Here is a 22,473-nt window from a genome sequence, read left to right as displayed (position 1 = left end):
TGCCCCTCCCCTGTAAAGACAGTGTTTTGACTCGTAACCAGGGTCCACACCGTGCCCTGACACTTTTCTTGGGAAGATTCCTTTTAAGCCAAGGGTGGCGATCATCCCCAAAAATTGAAAAAGTTATTTCAAACAAAAAGAATGACGAATGAGATTAGCAATTCAGTATAAACGGAACCTCGCTAGTAAATAAGTCTCCAGCCTGTAAGCGCGCGCAAAAATACTGCACAATTGCACGAATAGGAAAAAACCTTCTTGTTTAGATATTCCATCTTGCAATGTTTTCCATAGTGCTATGTTGTCTTGAAAATATTTCGTTTTGTGCCTATCCCTTGTCCGCACCTACCTAGTATCCTTTCCACCTGCTACAGTCTGAGATTCTTGATAACTTTGCTCCTGAATGAAGCGCGCGCATTTTATTCTCATTTCACGCGTGAAAAGATCCACTTGCCGCAACAAAATCTTTCCGAATTCTCATTGTTCTTCATTCTGCGCATCTTGATTTGGCAGACTTTTATGTTTATTAGTTAGCGGTAGCTGTCAATAATTAAGAATAGGATTTCCTTGCGCTTGCTTTGGTACCCGCCCTTTGGAGTTTTTTTGGTTCCTAGCTCCGTTTTTTTTTTCCATGCTCCGCGTTCATTTCAGTGTTACTTTTCACTTGAGTTTTGGGGATATGAGTCCAATCGAAAAACAGTAGTGAAAACACTTGCGTGATGCATAGAATTTGTTCAAGGAGAAGCTAAGTGATCGCAAAAGTAACATTACAAACACCGCGCAAAATGTTGATTTTATCTATTATATATTATTATATATTATTTCCGCTTTAATATTACTTTTAGCTAACCCTTTCCCATTATTCAGTTATTTATTTTTGGCGTCAAATTTCCTTGCGTTTACATCTGGTCCTTCATTCCCTACGCTTAGTCTCTTGGCTTCCTCTTCCAACACATATGAATTCTCCTTTATCTTCTAATATAAAGACAACTCAACTTTATGTATGCAGGAGCCCAAAGGCCTGGCACACGACAAATTCCGAATGTGTCCGACGAAATATAGCTAGGAGCTTATTTCAACCACCCTAAGTACAAAAAAATTAACAACGAATAGTACTCACGTTTACAGGGCTCATCTCTTTGATTGCTTCCATCACTTTCTTTAATTTTCCTCCGAATGACTTATGAAGCGCCTAACTCCAACCAACGGAAAGTTATAATGACGGGTTGTAATTTTCGCGCGTCGTGATGACGAAACAGACGAGATAATAAACCAATCAACAGATTAGCAAGTATACGTAACTTTTACCTCGTTTTCAGGCGCCTTTGCTCTGGTTCAGGAAAGGGCGGGAAACTGCCCGAGTGCGCAAACTGCTTGGGAGGAGGTTATTGACAGATTTTAATAAACGTTCGCCCATTGACTACCTTAGGCTCTAACTTACTCAAAGCGATTGCAAAAGCAACAGACAAGTCCAAGAAACGAGACTGAGAAAGATCGGGAGCTTATCAGGAAAAACAAAGGGGTGCGTCGTTCCGCAGGTAAACCAGTGTAGGGCTGTCGGTTTCTTTGGCCACCACGATGCGCTGACCACTGACCGCGAGAATTTAACACAGACTTCTCGCAAATAAAGGGTTCTGGATAGAAGAATGAGAAAGATTGGGAGCTTTCCAGGAAATAATGAAAAGAGCGCGTCCTCCCGCAAGAAAACCAAGTCTGCAAGCAAGCTGTTTTGTCATTGATGCTTAGTTTGCTTGCGAACATATGAAAATGAGAGAAACATATGAGTGCTAAGTTCTGCTAGCATGAAACCACTTGGCTATAAATTAACAAACATTCCTCGCCAAAAGTAAGCTTCGCTCATCGACCTGTAAATGATACAAAAGAGATGATATTAAACCTGTTACCACAAGCAGTGACCATTAAGTAATTTTTGGCCACAAGTTCATTACACAGTTTTTTTAAAGCTGGATTGAAGCTTTGATATCCCAACAAATTGTCGATATCAAAAAACATGGAAATATATGTAGGGCAGCAGTTATGAACACCCATTTTCAGATGCTGGGAGTGAGTACGTAGCTTCCAAAAACTGGAAAGGCTTCTAGAAAGTATTTCACTTTGGATATCATGGTTCATTTTACCTGATCCGTAAAACATTCTACGAGGTGACTCTTCTTGTCCATTTACACAAATTGTCAATAAACAATGCAGGTAAACGTAGAGTTTAAAAATCTCAATTGGCCGGAGGCAAACCAATCGCCTATAGACAAAGTGCAGCCAAGGAGTTGAGCTCGAGCAATCGAGAACAAATCCAGTAAGTTGCAGGGTAAAGGACTTTAACCTGGAACCTAGTGCCTTAATCACTCGGGCACACAAGATCAACGCTGTTATTTCTGTGAGTCGTGACGTTTGTTTTCCTAAACCAATTCACACGCAACACACGCCTTCTAGTATCAGGCTTCAGGAGTTTTGTGTCTCATTTCACGTCATTTTTCACCTCAAGCGAACACCAGATATTTTGTATTGTACTGTTTTGTTTTTCTTCCCACCTACCCTCCCACCCTCGGTGATTTTACGTGATGTCATAGGGTGGCAGAGAGGTTTACTCAGCACATCATTGGCTGTTGTTTACTTTTCGTTCGTATTCTTAATAAACTTCTCTCTGTGCCGAAAAGCGAATTGTGTTTAATTTGTGTCAGGGAGCGTAGTTGGGGAATAAGTTTCTTTTGGGAAAGGCTTTTCAACGACGATAGGAACATCCTTTGCAACCGCATTACTTTGGAAGGAAAGAAAAATCACAGGATGCCCACTCTCGTCCTAGGAGCTACTCGTTTTCTCTCATTTCGAACATGAGGAATGCTTGTGGATTGTGTTTCTAACACTTACCTCATAAGTTAAGCGTTTAGAGTAACAAGGAAACATGCAAAAATACTGAGAAAAAATGTCAAAATAATAGATGTACTGACATAAAGTATAGCTAATTAAATCGTATGAAAGTGAGAGAATAATGTTATGTGAAGCGCTCGAGAAGTATGTCAGTAATGTTAAGGTATATGTATACGAAGTATGCTAAGTTTTTGGGAGATTTCTACTCCAAGTGCAGTCTATTAAGTTTATTTTGGTTGCTTTTGGCCTCGCACCAGCGGAAAGCATTATAATTAACAACGTATGAATAAATGGGCTTAGTTTCTAAGGAAACTGTGGTGCTGCGTCGGTGAGGGACACAACAAGATAATTTGGTTTATAATCCAACTGCACAAGGTAGAGTTTAAATAACGCGAATATATGTATACAGCGCATGTGTACAGTTAGTTATTTTGTACTGTAAAAAAAACTTGTTTAACCGGTCGGCTGCGCACGCTGCGCTTCTCTATCCACTTTGCTTTTCCCGCCTTATTAGAAATGAGCGGAAAGACTTGACAGAAAAAAAAAGCAGTTGGATCATAAATAACTTATTGGTGTGTAGCATTGCTTAATATTTTCACTCCTTGCTTGTATAGTGACGAGCCTGGGGGCAAGGCAAAATACGGCACATTCGTAAAAATACTCAGGTATGTCACCGCCATATAAAAAAATCCGAGAAATCCTTTCAGGAAAAGAAACTGGAAACGTTTTTATAAATGATGTCATGGATCAGGGGCTGTGTACAAAAAAAGGCATGAACCAGAAATCCTGGGCTCATTTGATAAGTGTAGTGGTTTGTGGCCTTCGCGAGAGCCTCGTTGATTAAGGTCAAAATTTATCGGGATATGAAAGGTTCGCATTTCATTTTTTGTATCAATTTTAAGTTAAACGAGTATTTTCGGCTCTTTTACTCACATCGAACACGCCTTACAACCCACGTTCCATCACGTACCATAAAAAAAATAAAACAACAACAAATCAGAAAAAACCCAATCATTGCAAAACATGAGCATTAGGCAATTGTTCACGTGCTTGAATTGTACTCCACCAATCAAATTCACATCTACGCGCGCCCGTGTATTATTCTCCATTTATGACTCATTTCTTGGGGGAAGTCCACAATGTATTACATCATCAACTTCTGGTTTTCCTGAAAATGTCACGCAACAGTAAAAACATCGTTATGGTCGTGAAATAAAAAGTGGGTCATTTGTATCCTGTCGCGGTCGAATGAACATCTTTGGTGGCAGCGAGAAATTTTTAACGCTCGCCATCCCCATCTCGAAGCGTTGCATCTGCGTTACCGCGAGCTAAATTTCAGAGGAATATAATCAAATACTTCTACAGCGTGAGACCACTAGGAAAAGAGTAACTCCTCGACACCGTGCGTGTTAAGTCATCTTCTGAAGAACTCATCAAAATATCTTCGGTCTTGCAAAATTTTACAAATTTAACAGGTTCTTAAGGACGACTTAAACGCTCCGTCGTTGACGAAACGTCGTTTTAAGGTAAGCTCAGAAATAATTAATTAAACCAAGTGGATTTTTGTCTCACCCACTCGCAGTGTTCCATCAGTAACATTGCCAGTTTGTATTAACAAAGAAAAACTTTTTACATTGTAAAATATAGACAATCCGGTATGAGGCGTGGGGTCTTGGTTTCATATAGGTCTTTCAGCAAAGTGAGCCGGCAACAACACACTAGGCCATATGATCGCAGACAAGAGCAAGTTATGAAAATGTTATCGATCTAAAGTGCTGCGTCCCTGCTTAGTCTATTTTTTTAGAAGAATATTTAGTGAGAACCGAGAAAACTGAGTGTTACGAGATAATCTGAAGCCTTTTTCCTTTTTATTTTGATTATCAACTACCGTCTACGTGTTACATCCTGTTCGCATGTTAGAAATTGAAAGAGGAAACAGTTGTCACAAACACATGTTTCGAGGGGAAGATGGAAACGCTCCTAGCTTACTAAATGATACAAAACTTGGCAGGTATTTTCGGTCAGAGAAAAATTTAAGGCGACAAATCAAAATACGAATTCTTTAACACATTATTTGACTTCTTTTTAAAAAAATGTAGGTTAAATTAAGAACATAGCGTAACTGAATATTTATCAGCACACCTGTGGAAAATGAAAATAAGCCGAAATCCAGCTTGCACATACATTTTGGAATAAATGATCGTCTTCTTTGCTCTTTTTTTTTGTCCCACGTAAATTAACGAGTGAACCACATGCTCCTCGTTCTTGTTCGTCATAACTCGAGTCGGAAATTTAACGAAAATTTGAAATGAGATTGCCTAATTGCATTTGCTTGTTCCACATAAAATCATGAGTGCTACCCGTTCGTGATTTTCATTGAAGGCATTTTGGGTGGTGAATATTTATCTATTAGTTTAGTTTGAAATGCCAGAAGGAAATAGTCCAATATGAAAGAGAGAAAACATTTCAATTAATCCGAGTCATTTCGTTGATGCCATACCTCCTGACTGGGGTCAAAGTTCTACGGAGCATGCCCGAAGGTGTGGTTGCAAAAACAACATGGTGCGATCGGTAAGAAGTAAAGATCGTGTAGATTATTGTTGCTTCTAAAGGCAAAAGGAAATATAAACCCGGGGTAAAATTGTATCAAGTGGAAAGACTTGTCAGCAAGCGGAAATCGTCGAACAAAGTCTCGCATATTATCATGATAATTGTGCAGAGTTGCAAACAGTGGACTGCTGATTTTATGACTAGCGTATTTACGTGTACACTATAATAAATCACATTTGAATTAACAACCTTAAAATGCCCGGCTAAATTTCCAAAGTGGCTACCAAGCGTTTTCTATATTTTTCGCCTTGTTGTGACACATCCCTGATGAAAATCTTTGAAAGATCTTTAACGATCCTACAAGATCTTTACGAGAACCTTTAAAGATCTTCAAAATTCTTGTTAAGATCTTCAAGGATATTTCATTCTCTTGCCAGGATCTTCAAGGATCTTCAAAGTTCTTGTCAAGATCTTCAAGGATCTTTCATTTTCTTGCCAAGATCTTTAAGGATCTTTCATTTTCCTGTCAATATCCACGAACAGTTTTCATGTCAAATATGCAGTAAACTGCTTGCGTGTCATCCTTTGTTTTCAAGGTGTCCGATCACGTATGACTGAAAATGGCACCTCACTTTGATAGGAATCCTTTTGTTGTTGCTTCTTACTTCCTGAAATTATCACTTGAAATTCGCTCGGTAATGTAAAAAAAAACAACAACAACGCGAGTAATACATATATATCCAAATTCTTTCATCACATGAAAAGTTATGAGTGTCGTACCGCGTTTACTTTACACAGGTACAAAAGGTTGTCCAGAATAAGTGTTACGTTCTGGAATGAAAACCTCAATAAACTCCTTCAGAAATGACTCGTTTCGAATAATTTTACTCTGGTATTATGTGGCAACCGAGATAAATTCATTCTTGAACAAAACTCATTCCGATATCATGTAAAAGGCCCCTAAGAGTTTTTATTCCCAGAGCATCATGCTTTGCTTTCCTGCCAGAACACTATAAATTTCAAACCATTTACTTTACTATAAATTTCAATAGCGTTGAAGCAACAACCCGCTTTGAACTGCTACGCTGCCACTGAAACAACAATTAGTGACCACAAAAGTAACGTATTGTAATATTGTCGATTCAACATAAAAAAAAATCTTCACACAGGGTAAATATTCATTTGTGTTGGTATCAATTATTGCGTGACTAGCCTCTGATATAACTGGGATAGGGGAAAACACAACGTAAAACCTGGGCTCTCGGCAAAAAATAATACCCAAGCGTAATATAATGATCGAAACAGCTTATTGGTCTTATAAAATCATAAATAAACTAGGTAAGAGTGTTATGTTAGATTTTTTATAAATTGTAGTGATCTATGCCTTGATATGCCAATGAAAGGTGGCGACAAGTAGGCACACCATGTATATTTCACAATCGCTAGCAAGTAAATTTTGCCGGACTTTGAGTTCGTCTCACCATAGAACAACACAATTACACAAGAAAATATTTACAGTTACTTTATAACCATCCTTTTTTCTTTTAAAAGCTAGAAGCTCAGTAGGTTCTGTCTCATTGGTCATTGTTAAAACTGTCTTTGTTTTGATGCTACTTTTCGACATAAAAAAAGTATGTCGGACAAAAATATTCACCAAAAAATAAATATTGTTTTACCAGCCTCAATAGTGTCAGGGAATTAAGTTTAGATGATAAAACAAAGGATTGTGCCAACAGAAATGCCGGAGGTCAAGTAAATTCGTTACATGAGGTCACACAACTCGGGTAATATTCAGAGTGAAAATTTGCATATTTGAGCGGTCGAACGAAAAAAATCATTTCTCAAAAACTAAATGTATTTTCACAAAAAAATACACCACAATTATTAGGACATATTGGGCTACAAAATATGAAAGTAGGAGAGAAAACGAATATGGGCGACTTGCCGCTGTTTGTCTGATGCATGTTGACATTAGCTCTTAATTGGCTTCTGGTTTTGTGTCTATGTATCCCTCCCATTCTCAGGAGGGAAAAATATTTATTTTGCTACTGGGTAATATGTTGAACTGATGTTTACAACCATTTTCAATCACCTTTTTTTCAGGCCAGGATGACCTAAAAGAACAACTTTTTAAGAAGCATCAGTCTTCTTACAGTTGCTATGGCTACCGGAAGAAGTTCAATTAAAGTTCCATGTGAAAATGAAGACTTACCTGACAAAGAAAATGCACTAGATTTTGACGAGGACACTTTACGAGGTGAGCTAGGTTCAACTTCGGCTTCAGTTATTGTTAGAGCAATTTCTATTCGATCAGTTTCAAGAATGCAAGCAGATGTGGAAAAGGATACATACACTGTATGACCACTTTAAAGGATACTTGACCAGTCATGACTCTCTTCTATGATTACAATGTGCTATTCATTGAGAAGATTTATGACACAGAAACTTTTGCTATTTTCTTTACTAACAGTTCAAAGCACTAACACAAAGTTATAATAAGTTAAGACTTTATTTGATCATCATATAAAATCCATTGTAAGTTTGCATCATAGGTACCATCATCATCATCACCATCATCGTCATCACCATCATCTTTCTATTTTAATGAAACATAATCGCTTTGAAACCTTTAACATTCCCTCCTTTCTCCTCAAGCAACCCACAGGCATTTGATCTTCATCCAAGCGAAAGAGGGTGGGCGGGGGGGGGAGGGGGGGAAGGGGGCTTAACCCTGCCTGACTGACGTTAGGGAATTTGAATAAAAACTGTCACATCTAATTTCCAGTAGAGTACAAGTGTTAATTATCATTGAATATGGAGGTGTTTAAGGTAGATAGTGTACTTTCACTAACAAATGGCTCAGAAGAAATAAGGCTTCAAGGTCTAGGTTTTAAAGCTTGGTCAATTAGTTTTTAAAGCTTGATCAATTAGTTGAAAGTGAAATTGCTAATTATTTCGCCTTTTACATAAGATTGTGTGGGGCAATTGAACATTTTATTAATTTTTGCCAGGGAATAGGAATTTTAGGAAACCTATCTCCAAAATCTCTCATCTCCAGGGGTTTGTCTCAAGTTGAGTGATGCTTATAATTCTCATCATTATTCTTACCCATGTTGTCACCTACATTGTTAGCATCATCATAACTATTGAAAATCTGCAGATTTGAAATCTTCAGATCTTGGCAGCTCTGACTATACACGAATAATTATTTACTACGACCACAGACTTTGACTTTTAATTTTTTTTCGAATTATTTTATTTTTTCTTTGCAGCCGCAGCTGATGTTTATAGGAATGAGGGTAATGAGGCCTTCAAGAAAGGAGATTTCATCAATGCTATTCATTTTTACACCAAAGGAATTAAAATGAACTGCAACGAGAAAGAACTGAAGGCCAAACTGCACAACAACAGGGCTATTGCACATTCTAAACTTGGTAAGATGATGAGAGCTTTAATATGCATTTTTTTTTCTATTTTGAAGCTATTAAGTTCTCAGTAGTAGTTTTCTGAAAAAGGTGATGATTTTATATGCATGCCCGGAAAAATTTACATCTTATCTTGGCCTCTCAAATATACAAAGAAGTAACCTCTTACCCCAGATATCAACGAGCATCACAAGTTTTTCCCAAAATTATAGTAATGGTAGTTGGTTTGCAACATGTATGGTTAATCAGAGATATTTATTTCAATAACAGGAAATCACCGGGATTCACTAAGGGATGCAGAAGCAGCCATTGAGTTAAATCCAACTTTCCTTAAGGCAATTGTGAGAGGTTAGATATGTTAGCTGTGCTATAATAATAATAATAGTAATAAAAAAAAGAACTCAACACTCTAAAGTTAAATGAGGTTAAATGGAGTTCAATCTTGTCTCAATTGACTTTAATTAAGAGTAAATAAGAGTAAATAAATGTACATTTGAATCCAGCTCTTGACTGCTACGCCATTGCTTCCATTAATCATGATAAGAATATTATTTTGAACGGGATGAAGAACTCAATGCGGAATGCAAAGCACAATTTTAGCATGAATATTTTAGTTCCTTAAGTTCAATGAGTCACAGGTGTCAGATATGTTAAGAGCGTGTCCACGAGAGCACCGGAGAGTCGTGCTACATGCCATCTCACCGATTTCAATGAAACTTTGCCAGTTTAAAGGGTCTACCCCAAAACTCAAAAAGACAAACTGGTTTCTGTTTTGTTTTTTTTCTGGGGGGAGATAGACAACCCCCCCTTTTTTTTCTTAGTTTTCACCAAGAAAATCGCTTCAAATAGGTAAAATGTATGAAGGTCTTACTACGATGGTATTTAACCAATTACTTTGAGGATTTGCACACGTATTTTTACATCCTTAGTTAATGTCTGCTGCAAGCATCAGTCAGTTTGATTTACGGCTTGTCAATCAACGGAGGCAAATATACGACTGTGTTTTTAGACTTTTCGATTCATCCAAATATTTGACAACTTTGAGGTCAAATATCTCCCGTTGACAGAAAGCTACAAGACTAATCTTAATTACCCTTTATAACCCATCATTTCATGTCTGAAAATCATCAAAAAAATCTTTGGGTACTACCGTATTTTTGTCTTGGATGACTTTTAAAATCTGCGACTGTGACAAGTTTCTCTTAACTACACCTGTCACGCACTTCTTGCTCTCGGCGGTCACTTGACCAAATAAACCTACATTTTTTAGCTCTTTATACAAGATGGTTGTTAAAGAAAGGTAAAAAATGTGAAAAACTTTCGAGATTTTTTGTAGGAATGGAAAATTTCACGTTTAGAGAGATGCATGTAGACGAAAAATCAATGGCAAAATCGTAGCGTTTCTTTCTTCAGTCGTTTATTACTTTGAAGATTTGCTAAAATCAGCAGATATGGCTTTTGTAGGGCACAAAACATTCATTAGTCTATAATTTGATTGTTTAGAATCATCATTGCTCATTTTAGGAGATTTTAAAGTCACATGCTGCGTGTTGGTTGATATTACTACATGTTCCAGTGTACTACAACTTCGGCTTTTACAGACGAGAAATTCTACGCTCTCGCTCGAGAGCAAATATCAATAGTTCTATCGGACTAAAAACCGTGCTTCTATCCCGAAAATAAAATTCAAATACTGTTGTCGTTGTCACTTACCGCCATCGAACATTTCCATGTAGAACTCCGCTAAGCTAACATCTGTTGTGTGACCCGAAGACTCTCCGTAGGAATTATTCAAGCGCGTTGTTCATGCTGTCTGCTAAATAACAATTTCAGAATAATCTGCAGATCTCTATGACTATTTGCCTGCTTCGATTGTAAAATATCTGCATATTTTTTTCAAGCATTCTATCACTACATATAAATCCACATCTCTCTAGATCGAGTGTTGCCGGGTTTAATTGCGTGACTTGTAAAATTTTAAAATAAGAATGAGCCAGCAGTAATTTGACGAGTAGGCTTCCTGCAAATCTCCCTTGATGAAATCCCAAGACATAGCCAGTTGTTTTCGTGAGCAAAGACAATAAATATGAAAGAAAAGTGAGATGCAAATATCTTTTTTTTCTTTTTTTAGCTTAATAGCAGCTGTACCCTCTCCTGCAGTCTTTGTCTAAATTTTGCAAGGTTCCTCCTTATCTTCTGCCTTGTTCGGTCAGTTTCGAATTCTGAAGCTAGATCATTGGCATCGGCCTCTCCGTCCTCATTCATATTTACAGAGGGGGACCTCATCAATAAACCAATTTTTGTTACGGCAGATAACCGGCTGAAGTATTGAGCGATTTGCTGCTGTATCAACCGGTCAGTCTTAGACAACATTTCTGACCGGTGTCGTCTCTTAAAATCTCTCGATATTTGGGAAATCACATTAGAGGCGGTTGCCTTACTAGTTTCCTCCCTTGTCCAGCACACGTCTAAGAGATAATTCTCTGCTTTCTGAGAAAAGGTGGCTGTTTTTTGTGTTTTCCAAAGAGCCCATCCAAAGTCCACTTGGCTAGTTAAGGATTGTTCGTCAGAATTTTTACCTGAGGTCCGACCTTGAACGTAGCCATCCCCTATAGAATGGCAAGCCGGTCTTAGTCCATTTCCTATTGATCTTATCCTAGGCGCAATTTTTTTGTCGGCCTCACTGTGTTTGTCTTTGTCAAGGTACATTTGGATGGCAGCCAATGACTGAAACGTCCTGATACATCCTTCTTTTAGCAAGAATATCTTGCTTTCTTGTTCCGTCTATGACGGATTGGGTATAGTTCTCGCGATGACCCACGTTCAGAAATCTGTGCACGTTGCTGATAACCACCCGCTTCTACGATTAGTTTGCTGAAGGTTTCTAATGTGATGAGCCTAGTGAGACCCTGAGGTGCTTCAAACCGTGCCAGTTGGTCTGCGCTATAAACTTGTCGCAGTTCTTAAGTCAGAGAGAGGATCGCCCACCTCTATCTATGTGAGCTCCTCTACAGTACCTGCGTATCCCTAGCAATCATATGATATAAAGTTCATCTCAGTCACAAATCACCAGTTAGGAAAACTGATGTTCAGATAAGCGCTCTTCTTGCCCTTCTTCCTTATTCATTGCCAACTCTAAGATAGCAGCTACAGTAAGCGTTCTATTTAGGTTTACAGTCACCTTGCCGCTACCAGGAAGACTCGCTACCAGCTTTGATTTCTTCTGCCATCAGTAGATTCATCTCTCTCTCACTTTATGTCTCCGATTTTTATGAGGAGGATACTGGCATTTACGAACCCGAAGGTCTGAATCTCACACCAAGTGGTGCACGATATTTGAGGTACATCGTGAAATCTCGGCCTTCGTAATCTCCAAATAAGCCAATACGCGCTAGAATAAGCTCCATCTCGGACGAAACGCATGTTTGGGATACACCGATGTCTCTCAAATGTTTTTTTTAAGCTGTATACCCACGAATTTAGAGGTATGAGCTGTTGCCGTCCCTGTCCAGCGCGAGAAAAATAACATTTGGTTCTACAGTTAGTTGCAAAGGAACAAGACAACTGCACCATCTTGACTTTATCAATTCGAGTGTTAGATTGAATTGAGGGCTTTTTAGACACTCGGTTTCTTATATGACATCACTATGAAGACGTAATACAACTGATACACCTACACTACATAGGATTAAAATGTCTGTTGCGCTGTTGCGAGAAGGAGGAAAATATTACTGGAAGTGTAAACTCTCTTTAAAAAGAGTTTCAGAGACGTTTCAGAGATGTCTAGTTTTGATCGGCTGTCACAAAAAAATGACCCCCACTTAAATTTACTAGGAAAAATGAACTTACCAACTCCTTGTTGAAAAAATTGGAATTCATTTGACCGATACGCCGGTTGTTTCAATTTTGCTTTTTCCTCGGGCTGCTATAAAACAGTTCATAAATTGACTAATGAATAAAAAAATAAAATATTTTGAAATACCGTTCGGAATTTGCCTTTTTTTTCTGCGTGCAAATCAAGGGTAGACAAAGTTTTTAAAACATTTGACTAGAATTTCATGGAGTTCACCTCGATAATTTTCGTCGGCCAGAGTCAAGACGCGCCAAGGTAAGGGACATCGCCCTCCAGTAAAATAATTTTCCAAAGAATAAACGTGGCAAGCGTGAGAAAACGCACATTTTTTTTATCATTGTGATCAAAGCCCAATAATGTACCTAAATTGGTACTTACGGTATCAAACCATCGATTATGACAGGGTGAACTTAATTTTTCTGTCGAGGTCGACGTGACTTCACATTAAAAGCGTTTTTGACGGAACAAACTAGTGAGCATCACTGCACGAACTGAGAAAGTAAAAACTTGTATTTATCTCCCACGCGTTTCGTCTGACAATAGTAGACTTCATCAAGGATTTTTTCAAGTAGGGTAAATAAGCTTGCTCATATACAAATAGTAAATAAGTTGTCTCTTTGCTATTGAAGCCAATGGATAGAATTCGCCAGGTGCGCCTACGGTGTTATACATGCGTGACATTTTCCGGACGTTACATGTATGAGTACGTGATACGTTTGAGGGTCACAGATTTAGGGTAAATATTTCACCCTCAACATCACGCAATGTCTCTAGTTTACAGAGGTCTTAGAACGTTTCATTATATGGAGTTGCCTTCCGCGGGTAGAAGGCTACAAGCGAATTTCTCAGGCGTAATTGCCTTTGATTTCTTAATTGATGTTGTCGCAAACCTGGTTTTTGGGAGTCACGAGACAAAAAAAACTTATGAGGACCTAGTTTCATGTTCTAATGGAAATAAATAGCAAATAAAAACACATTTTCTTGAGAAATAAAGTCACAAATGACGGGGGTTCTCTGAAACAAGTAGTGATAGAAAAGGATTTCCGTTCTGGTCAATATTGACTTTTCACGGCCTACTTCCAAATCTGAGGGAACGCGCTGAGGGAATAAAAAACATAAATGTGTGATAATGCAAGCAAGAGAATGAAAATCCAAATGAAGAAAAAGGAGAAAACATAGGAACCCGTGTTGCAGCGTGCAGATATCTTTCGAGCCAGACCCACACACCTAAGCCCGACACCACCCAGAGAAACTCGAAAGAGACCTGTATATGAACTAGCTCGCACGTGCACGCAGGAAAGGCCATGACAATCAGCGAAAACAATAGCAAATGCAAATAATATTTGCAGTCAAAAAACAGAAAAATAAGATAACAGAAGGATTAAGAACTTTCTAGAAGTATCTTCTTGAAAAAAAAAGATGAACAATTTTTACTTCTCATGAAAAGTCACGCAGTAACCCTACAAATACTATTTCTATACGTGGAATTTCTTGATGGTGGAAAGTGGAAAAAACATTTTCCAGTCTTATTTTCTGGAAACATGGCGTAATTAATGAATTTATGGGGCTATTGATATTTCCTATCAAATAAGGGGGGCAGAGTTTCCCGTCATGCGCGGTATGGAAAAGCCGAAGTTGTTACACTCGGGAACTTGTACGTCAACAAGCAGGCGACATGTGACTTTAAAATCTCCTCTCCTGTTACAGTTTCCTTATTGTAAACTGTGCGATAATAATAATAGACGATCAAAGTATAGGCTAATGTTTTGTTCTGTACAAGAGCCCTATGTCCTGATTTTAGCAAATGTCACAATCGCAGATTTTAAAAGGTATCCAAGACAAAAATACGGTGGTGCCCAAAGATTCTTTGGATAATTTTCAGAGATGAAATGATGGGTTATAAAGGGTAATTAAGATTAGTCTTGTAGCTCTCTGGCAACGGAAGATATTTGACCTCAAAGTTGTAAAATATTTAGATGAATCGAAAAGTCTAAAAACACAGTCGTATATTTGCCTCCGTTGATTGACAAGCCGTCAATCAAACTGACTGATGCTCGCGGCGGCCATTAACTAAGGATGTAAAAATATGTGTGCAAATCCTCAAAGTAATCAGTTAAATACCATCGCAGTGAGAGCTTCATATATTTTACCTATTTGAAGCGATTTCATTAGTGAAAACCAAGAAAAACCGGGGGTGGTCTATCTCCCCACGGAAAAAACCAAAACAGAAACCAGTCTGTTTTTTTATTTAATTTTGGGGTAGAGCCTTTAAACTGACAAGGTTTCATTGAAATCGGTGAGATGGCATGTAGCACGACCGCCCAGTGCTCTCGTGGACACGCTCTTAAGTCACTATCTAGCTGTTTTAGAAAGAAGGATCAGGACTTACCTAACTCTTAGTGTTTTTGTGGGAGTTGTTGATCCCAATTTAATTGTTCTTAAAAGTTTCAGTTGTCTGTAAAGCTAAATAAATCTAACTGAAACCTAATAGGGCCTGTTTATTCTTTTCCGTTTAGTTTCTTTGTTTCATTTTGTTTTGTCTTTTTTTTTTTCTTCTGGTCTGTAATGATTTCAATGGTTTCAGGTTCTTTTCTCAAAATTAAGCTACAGTAATAGTATGCTTCTTTGTGTTGTTGCCTACAGGAGCCGCTGCTTGTGTTGAATTGAAGAGATTTGAAGAAGCAATCAGTTGGTGTGATAAGGGACTAGTTGTATCCTTTGAAGGAATCGTTCATTTTTAACCGTGGGTATAAAAAAAAAGTTTCCACAATTTGATGTTTCAAGGGAGAAAATACAAAGAAGGGTATTAATTATGATGGGAACTTGTCAGCTCATATACTTTAAGTGTGTGTGATTAAAAATATAGGAGAAGTTATTACCTCATGACTTATTAATGAAATTACTCCTTTTAGCCAATTTGACTTAGTTCTACTATCCATGCCAATAACTGTTACATTAGTTTAAATAACCCTTTAATTTCCAGACCAAATTTGTCTAGAAACGATAATAACAAAGTAGTTTGCATTTAAAAAGCAGCAATGTTTTTAACATAACAAGGTCACCCTTTATCATCCCTCTTGTTCAGAGGCTTGGGAACCAAGCACGCAAATGTTAAAATGGACTATTACATATCAATATGATCAGAAACATAATCTTTTTTGTTTTTTCCACATTTTTAACCCTTAACATAAAGAAGATTGACAAATACAATAGGATCTTGTTGTCATTAAGACTTCAGTCTGTCAGTGAAGTGGGAAATAAGTCCATGGAGGAAAAAGATCCTATTAGTCATGACCACGGTAGTGCAAGTTCAGGTGATGTCAAGAAAGTCATAGATCTCTATAATTGGGGAGAAGAAGCCATAGAGTACCTCAACCTATATCTTAAAAAAGCTAAAGAAGTAGGAGACAAGCATGGGGAGGGTGACGCTAATGGCAGTCTTGGCAATGCTTATCACCGTCTGGGTGACTTCAAAAAAGCCATAGAGTACCACAACCTACACCTTAAAATAGCTAAAGAAGTAGGAGACAAGCATGGGGAGGGTAACGCTTATGGCAATCTTGGCAATGCTTATATTAGTCTGGGTGATTTAAAAAAAGCCATAGAGTACTACAACCTACATCTTAAAATAGCTAAAGAAGTAGGAGACAAGCATGGGGAGGGTGGTGCTTATGGCAATCTTGGCAATGCTTATCACCGTCTGGGTGATTTCAAAAAAGCCATAGAGTACCACAACCTACATTTTAAAATAGCTAAAGAAGTAGGAGACAAGCATGGGGAGGGTAACGCTTATGGCAATCTTGGCAATGCTTATCAGAGTGTGGGTGATTTCAAAAAAGCCATAGAGTACCACAACCTACACCTTAAAATAGCTAAAGAAGTAGGAGACAAGCATGGGGAGGGTAACGCTTATGGCAATCTTGGCAATGCTTATATTAGTCTGGGTGATTTCAAAAAAGCCATAGAGTACCGCAACCTACATCTTAAAATAGCTAAAGAAGTAGGAGACAAGCATGGGGAGGGTAACGCTTATGGCAATCTTGGCAATGCTTATCACTGTCTGGGTGATTTCAAAAAAGCCATAGAGTACCACAACCTACATCTTAAAATAGCTAAAGAAGTAGGAGACAAGATTGGGGAGGGTAACGCTTATGGCAATCTTGGGAATGCTTATCAGAGTCTGGGTGATTTCAAAAAAGCCATAGAGTACCACAACCTACACCTTAAAATAGCTAAAGAAGTAGGAGACAAGCATGGGGAGGGTAACGCTTATGGCAATCTTGGCAATGCTTATATTAGTCTGGGTGATTTCAAAAAAGCCATAGAGTACCACAACCTACATCTTAAAATAGCTAAAGAAGTAGGAGACAAGCATGGGGAGGGTGGTGCTTATGGCAATCTTGGCAATGCTTATCACCGTCTGGGTGATTTCAAAAAAGCCATAGAGTACTACAACCTACATCTTAAAATAGCTAAAGAAGTAGGAGACAAGCATGGGGAGGGTAACGCTTATGGCAATCTTGGCATTGCTTATATTAGTCTGGGTGATTTCAAAAAAGCCATAGAGTACTACAACCTAGATCGTAAAATAGCTAAAGAAGTAGGAGACAAGCATGGGGAGGGTAAGACTTATGGCAATCTTGGCAATGCTTATATTAGTGTGGGTGATTTCAAAAAAGCCATAGAGTACCACAACCTAGCTCTTAAAATAGCTAAAGAAGTAGGAGACAAATCCTTGGAGGCAATGGCCTACTCTTCACTAGGATACGTTTTTGAGTTGCAAGGTGGACTGCCAAAAGCCGTTGAGTATTATCAAGCTAGCATAAACGTATTCGATTTCTTGAGAGTACTTCTAAAATCTAAAGATGAGTGGAAAGTTAATTTTCGAAATCAGTATCAAATGGCGTATACGGGTTTGTGGAGAGTTCTCGTAGAACAAGGTAATGTGGATGAAGCCTTATTTGTTGCTGAGAAAGGGCGAGCTCAAGCTCTGACCGACCTCATGGAATCCAGTTTTTGTGGTGGAACAAGTCACCACAAGGGAGAAGATGAAGATTTCACAGTTTTAAAAAACGTTCCATCAAACACCGTCTTTCAGGCAGTGGACAAAGCTAACGTCAATCTTTGGGTTGTTTCCGAAGGAAAACAAGTTCGGTTAAGACAAAGAAAACTCAAAGGTTTTGTTTCAGAGAATAGTGGAGTTAGCCAGTCCTTTGAGTCGTTCATGCTCGGTGTCTATACACAACTTGGTGTTCGTTCTAATGTGAGATGCGAGAATCGATCTTTGGATGCTCTGAGGGGGAGCCGTTCAAAAGTGGACGAGGAAACTAAAGAAGACAGCCCTCGACCTCCCATCCAACAAAAAGAATGCTTGAGCACTTTGTATGATACCGTCATGAAGCCAGTGGCTGACCTGGTTCAAGGGGATGAGCTAGTCATTATTCCCGATGGACCCCTGTGGCTTGCTCCTTACGCTGCATTGAAGAATGGTAATTCTAATTACCTGTGTGAATCGTTCACAATCCGACTCGCTCCATCGTTAACAAGTCTTAGACTCATCGCCGATTGCCCAGATGATTATCACAAAAGCAGTGGCGCGTTGCTTGTAGGAGATCCGTGGGTAGCCGAGGTTACTAACAGCGAGGGAGAGAAAGTCCTCGAGCAGCTTCCGTGTGCTAAAGAAGAAGTAGAAATGATCGGAAAAATTTTGAATATCACGCCAATCACTGGCAGTCAGGCCACGAAACGTGAGGTGTTGAAAAGACTCAGTTCCGTTTCCTTAGTTCACTTTGCGGCACACGGATGTATGGAAACTGGCGAAATTGCTCTTACACCTGACCCAGACCGAATATCCACTGTGCCAACGGAGGAGGATTACATTTTAACAACTGGAGATGTGCTGAATGCTCAACTTCGGGCCAAACTTGTTGTGCTTAGTTGCTGCCACAGCGGCCAGGGCGAAATCAAGGCTGAAGGTGTGGTTGGCATTGCGCGCGCTTTTATGGGGGCTGGTGCTCGGTCTGTTGTGTTGTCCCTGTGGGCGATTGAAGACAAGGCTACTCTTGAGTTCATGAAATACTTTTATCAACAACTTGCAGGAGGTAAACGAGCAAGCGAGTCACTGAACCTGGCCATGAAAAGCCTCAGAGAATCAGACAAGTTCTGCGACATCAAACACTGGGCGCCCTTTTTGCTGATTGGAGATGACGTCACTCTTGACTTCATGGCAAAGGAAAGAGAAAATTTAAATATGAAATCACATAAATGAAAACTTTTTATTTCATCTCAAAATGAATGACGCAGGAACTTGGAAGGTTTAAATGCTTCTCTATTTTGGAGTTTTTTGGCTATTTTTCATGACTTTTCACTTTTTTGTTAAATGGAACTTGAGATGTGTGACTTTACTTTGATGAAGAAATAAAACAGACTATTTCAGTATATTTTGTTCAATGGAATTGCTATTTTTTTACCTTTACAAATTTAGATGCTTGCGAAGAGAACAAGATGCAACAAGGCTTTTGTTGTTAATGCCTGAAGTTGTTGAAGGCGACTACGAGGTTTTCGTTTCGCCAAAAGGACACTCAGATCTATTCGTTTATTGCAATCAGTTGTATGGGAAATAATTTGAAGGTTTTTTTCTTGTACACAACCAGGAGCTTGTCCACAGGGTTTTAATTACGTTGATACTCTAAGCTTTTGATAAGCAAAGAAACAGTTTGTCATTTGCAAAAGGTGGCGAAATTTTAATTTAAAAAATTTGATCTGCAAAATTCGCAGCCATATGTGAATTAATCTTAATGGTTTTTCTACGTCATTAATTACTTTGTTGCAATTTGCAATTATCTTTACAAAAAAATTGATTATCATTTTCAACTTTTTTTCAATTCATTTTAATGCAATCCAATTCCATCAGTGCCAAGATTGCCATTCTAAGCTTAATTTGAAGAAGTAATCATCAGAGATGATGTTGTTGAATTTACTGACCATATGTTAGAGACATTAGACCTACTCTCAGGGGTGTGGCCAGCCTCTAGTCCCGTGGGCCCGGCCAACAATTGTTTTCCGCCCACTTGACTTTTCTAATATGACTCTTACAAATGTTGAAACAAAAATTGAAATTTCCCAGGAAAAAGGCCTACAACAAGTCAAAGAGCTGACTACAACGGCCTGCTTTCAATCAAACGAGTTTGATGAATTTTAGTCCGTTTTATCAAACACTCATCTGTTTGTTTTAAAAAACCACGACAGACAAATTGTCCATGTAATCTAAACAAGGAAATAGCGAAGCAGAGTTTACTTTAACTGAAGTTTCCATAGCTGTGACTTTTAATGTATGTGACATGGAATTTGTTGTTTCTAGTAGGAAAATGTTTACGCTAATAAATTAGGGAAACAGTTGAAGTAAGCCATGTAGTCCTCAATGGGAATTATTCTAGTGAAAATGTTTATGAATAAATGTAAATGTAGTCCGCAGTAAAAAGGTTGACGGCTTCAGGATAAAACTTGCATTTTTTTGAAAATTTCCAGTTCAAATTTTTTTCATGGCTTTAAATTTACCTTAGTATAATTTGAAGATGTCGGACGATATCTTTGTTAGATTTAAGAATTTATACTTAGGTATTCCGAGCACGCTTTGTGATTAGAACCCGTTATGTGGTCAAAAGTTTAAGGTAGACGGCTGTTTTAAAAGAAATTTTTGTAAAATCAATCTTAATTTTTGGCAGGTTTTCATAACTGCTTTTGGTATATGCTGGTATAAAATGTAATAGTTAACCTCGCACACGGTTGAATATGATGTAACGTAGGATTTTAACAACAAGCTGGGACAGTTTTAACTAAATATGCTTTTTATAATGTCAGTGTATTTTGTGTGAATTGTTTTGATGCTATTTGTATTTAAAGTTGAAGCTATTTGTCTATTTACCTTAGTTTTTATTAATTAACTCATTAACTCCCAAGTTCTGAAGAAAAATTCTCCCAACTGATAAGAATGTGTTTCTTTGTCGCTTCATTCTGGGAATTCGATGAAACATAACGTTTCTAGTGAAAAATAATCCTCCAGTTTAGATTTTCTCTAATTCTTATTGACACCATGTTTGTCGGTGCATTGATTTTGTGAGGAGAATTTAAGTTATGATCAGTCTTGGGAATAAATGGGTTCATTTTAGTGTCTCCGTTTAGCGCGTACTTTACTTAATGCCTTGAACAATTTATTGCAGTTTGTATTGTACTTTTTTTTACTTTTTTGTGTAAGAGAAATAGAGAGTGTATAAAATACAAAACTGCGTTGATTTTCATTGTCTGTCTCCATATTCTAGGGATTCACGTGAGATGTAGAGAGAACAGATCCTATGGGGACTTCAATGCTTATTTTGACCCGTCAAGTTGATAGTCTTTGCAGCTGACAGTGTACTGACATTCCATGTTTCAAGCCCCCACCCACTTAACAAACGCTCGCCACCTCTTCGATTGTGTCTCTTTCACTGTCTACCGTTCTCCATATTGTCACACGATTTTGAATGCCGACGGACGTGTTCATACTGTTTCCTGTGTGCGCCCTTTTTACCTTTATCCTCATACAAGTTTTTACACCTTTTCACATTTGCGCATCTCTTTTTTCTCCTTCCTTTTGTTTCTTCCCTATTTTTCATCGTACTTTTCCTTTATTCCCATTTTTACGCGCACTTCTTTCATCGCCCTCAACTTTATTCTTCTACGCGCTTCATTAGACGCGACTATCTCCTTGTCTGTTTCAGTTTTCATTCGTCTCAATCCTCGCGCAACGTCAGGTCTCTTACAATTCATATACCTCCTTACTCCCCCAGAGTAGTTGTTATTATGCTTATTTTGTTCACTTTAGGACAGTGTCCTCTAAGCATCATTTCTGGTAAAATCTCAGTTTTCCTTTCTACTCATTCCCAGTCCACAGGGTCTCTCAATTTTAAGTCTCACTTGCCAGTGTTTGCTCTCCTCAGTCCTCTCATCACAGTAGCAGCTATAAAACGAAAGAACTCCCTCCAAGTCTCTGCGACATAATCGATGCATTTTGTTGGAAACGAGTCCTTCAATGTCCAGATTAAGGCTTCTTTCTATCATCTGATTGAATGGATCAAACTCTCGCCCAGGGTCCACCTACATCGCGAATACAAGATGGCAGCAGGCCAATCCACAGACTTCTCCGAGTCGATAGCCGCCATCTTGGATGTAGACGCAGAGAGGACCTTGAAAAAGAGTTTTGACTAAACAATAATTAAGAAAGGTTAAGTTATTGTAATGCTTCCTAAGAGGTAGTCGATAACAGCCCGAGAGATTCATTATGAGCAAACACGTTCCGTCGGTTATTCGACTCCATGTCTCCTTAGAATAAACCCCTCCAATACGGACGTCTATATGCCTCTCTCCCCCTCCCTTAAACAGAAATATACATTCCTCTACTGCAACTTTTATCATAATACAGCACAATACAACATTATGCCCCTGAGTAGCACTGTAAATCCGTAAAATGCAGTAACTGTGCAGCGTATCATAACAATATGAACCCCTAAATAGAACAGTGCTTTCCTCTACTGAATTTTACATTTTACATCACCATACATCACCATTCTCTGATATCACCCAGTATTAGCTGTGGGATATTTAGTTACTAGCTGCGTTTACACCAATTGTTCGCGGGCAAAAATATTTGATGGATCATAAAAAGCAACATGCACCCCTAGATAGCACTTTATTTACTTCCCTCTTCAGCAATTTACATCACAATACAGC

General features: G+C 38.4%; 1 protein-coding gene across 1 annotated transcript; it reads left to right on the top strand.

Annotated features, from left to right (window-relative positions):
- Positions 1 to 7,590: 7,590 nt before the first annotated feature.
- On the top strand, positions 7,591 to 20,990 carry LOC149034787 (uncharacterized). Its single transcript, XM_089194470.1, has 5 exons — positions 7,591 to 7,687; positions 8,703 to 8,864; positions 9,126 to 9,203; positions 15,352 to 15,419; positions 15,905 to 20,990. Exons 1-5 carry the CDS (start codon positions 7,591 to 7,593, stop codon positions 18,974 to 18,976), a joined length of 3,477 nt encoding a protein of 1,158 aa, XP_089050596.1. The 3' UTR covers positions 18,977 to 20,990.
- The last annotated feature ends 1,483 nt before the right edge of the window (positions 20,991 to 22,473 follow it).

This window comes from Pocillopora damicornis, chromosome 14, assembly GCF_964200805.1.
Source record: "Pocillopora damicornis chromosome 14, jaPocDami1.2, whole genome shotgun sequence".
Lineage (NCBI taxonomy): Eukaryota > Metazoa > Cnidaria > Anthozoa > Scleractinia > Pocilloporidae > Pocillopora > Pocillopora damicornis.
Note: the sequence above shows the minus strand (reverse complement) of the source record. Positions and strands in the feature narration are given on the sequence as shown.

Bases quoted from the DNA above. Each gene is read 5' to 3' on its own strand.
- LOC149034787 (XM_089194470.1), top strand. From the start codon at position 7,591: ATGGCTACCGGAAGAAGTTCAATTAAAGTTCCATGTGAAAATGAAGAC. The intron at 8,865-9,125 runs GTAAGATGATGA...TTTCAATAACAG, and splicing joins TATTGCACATTCTAAACTTG to GAAATCACCGGGATTCACTA. The intron at 15,420-15,904 runs GTATCCTTTGAA...AACATAAAGAAG, and splicing joins GGTGTGATAAGGGACTAGTT to ATTGACAAATACAATAGGAT.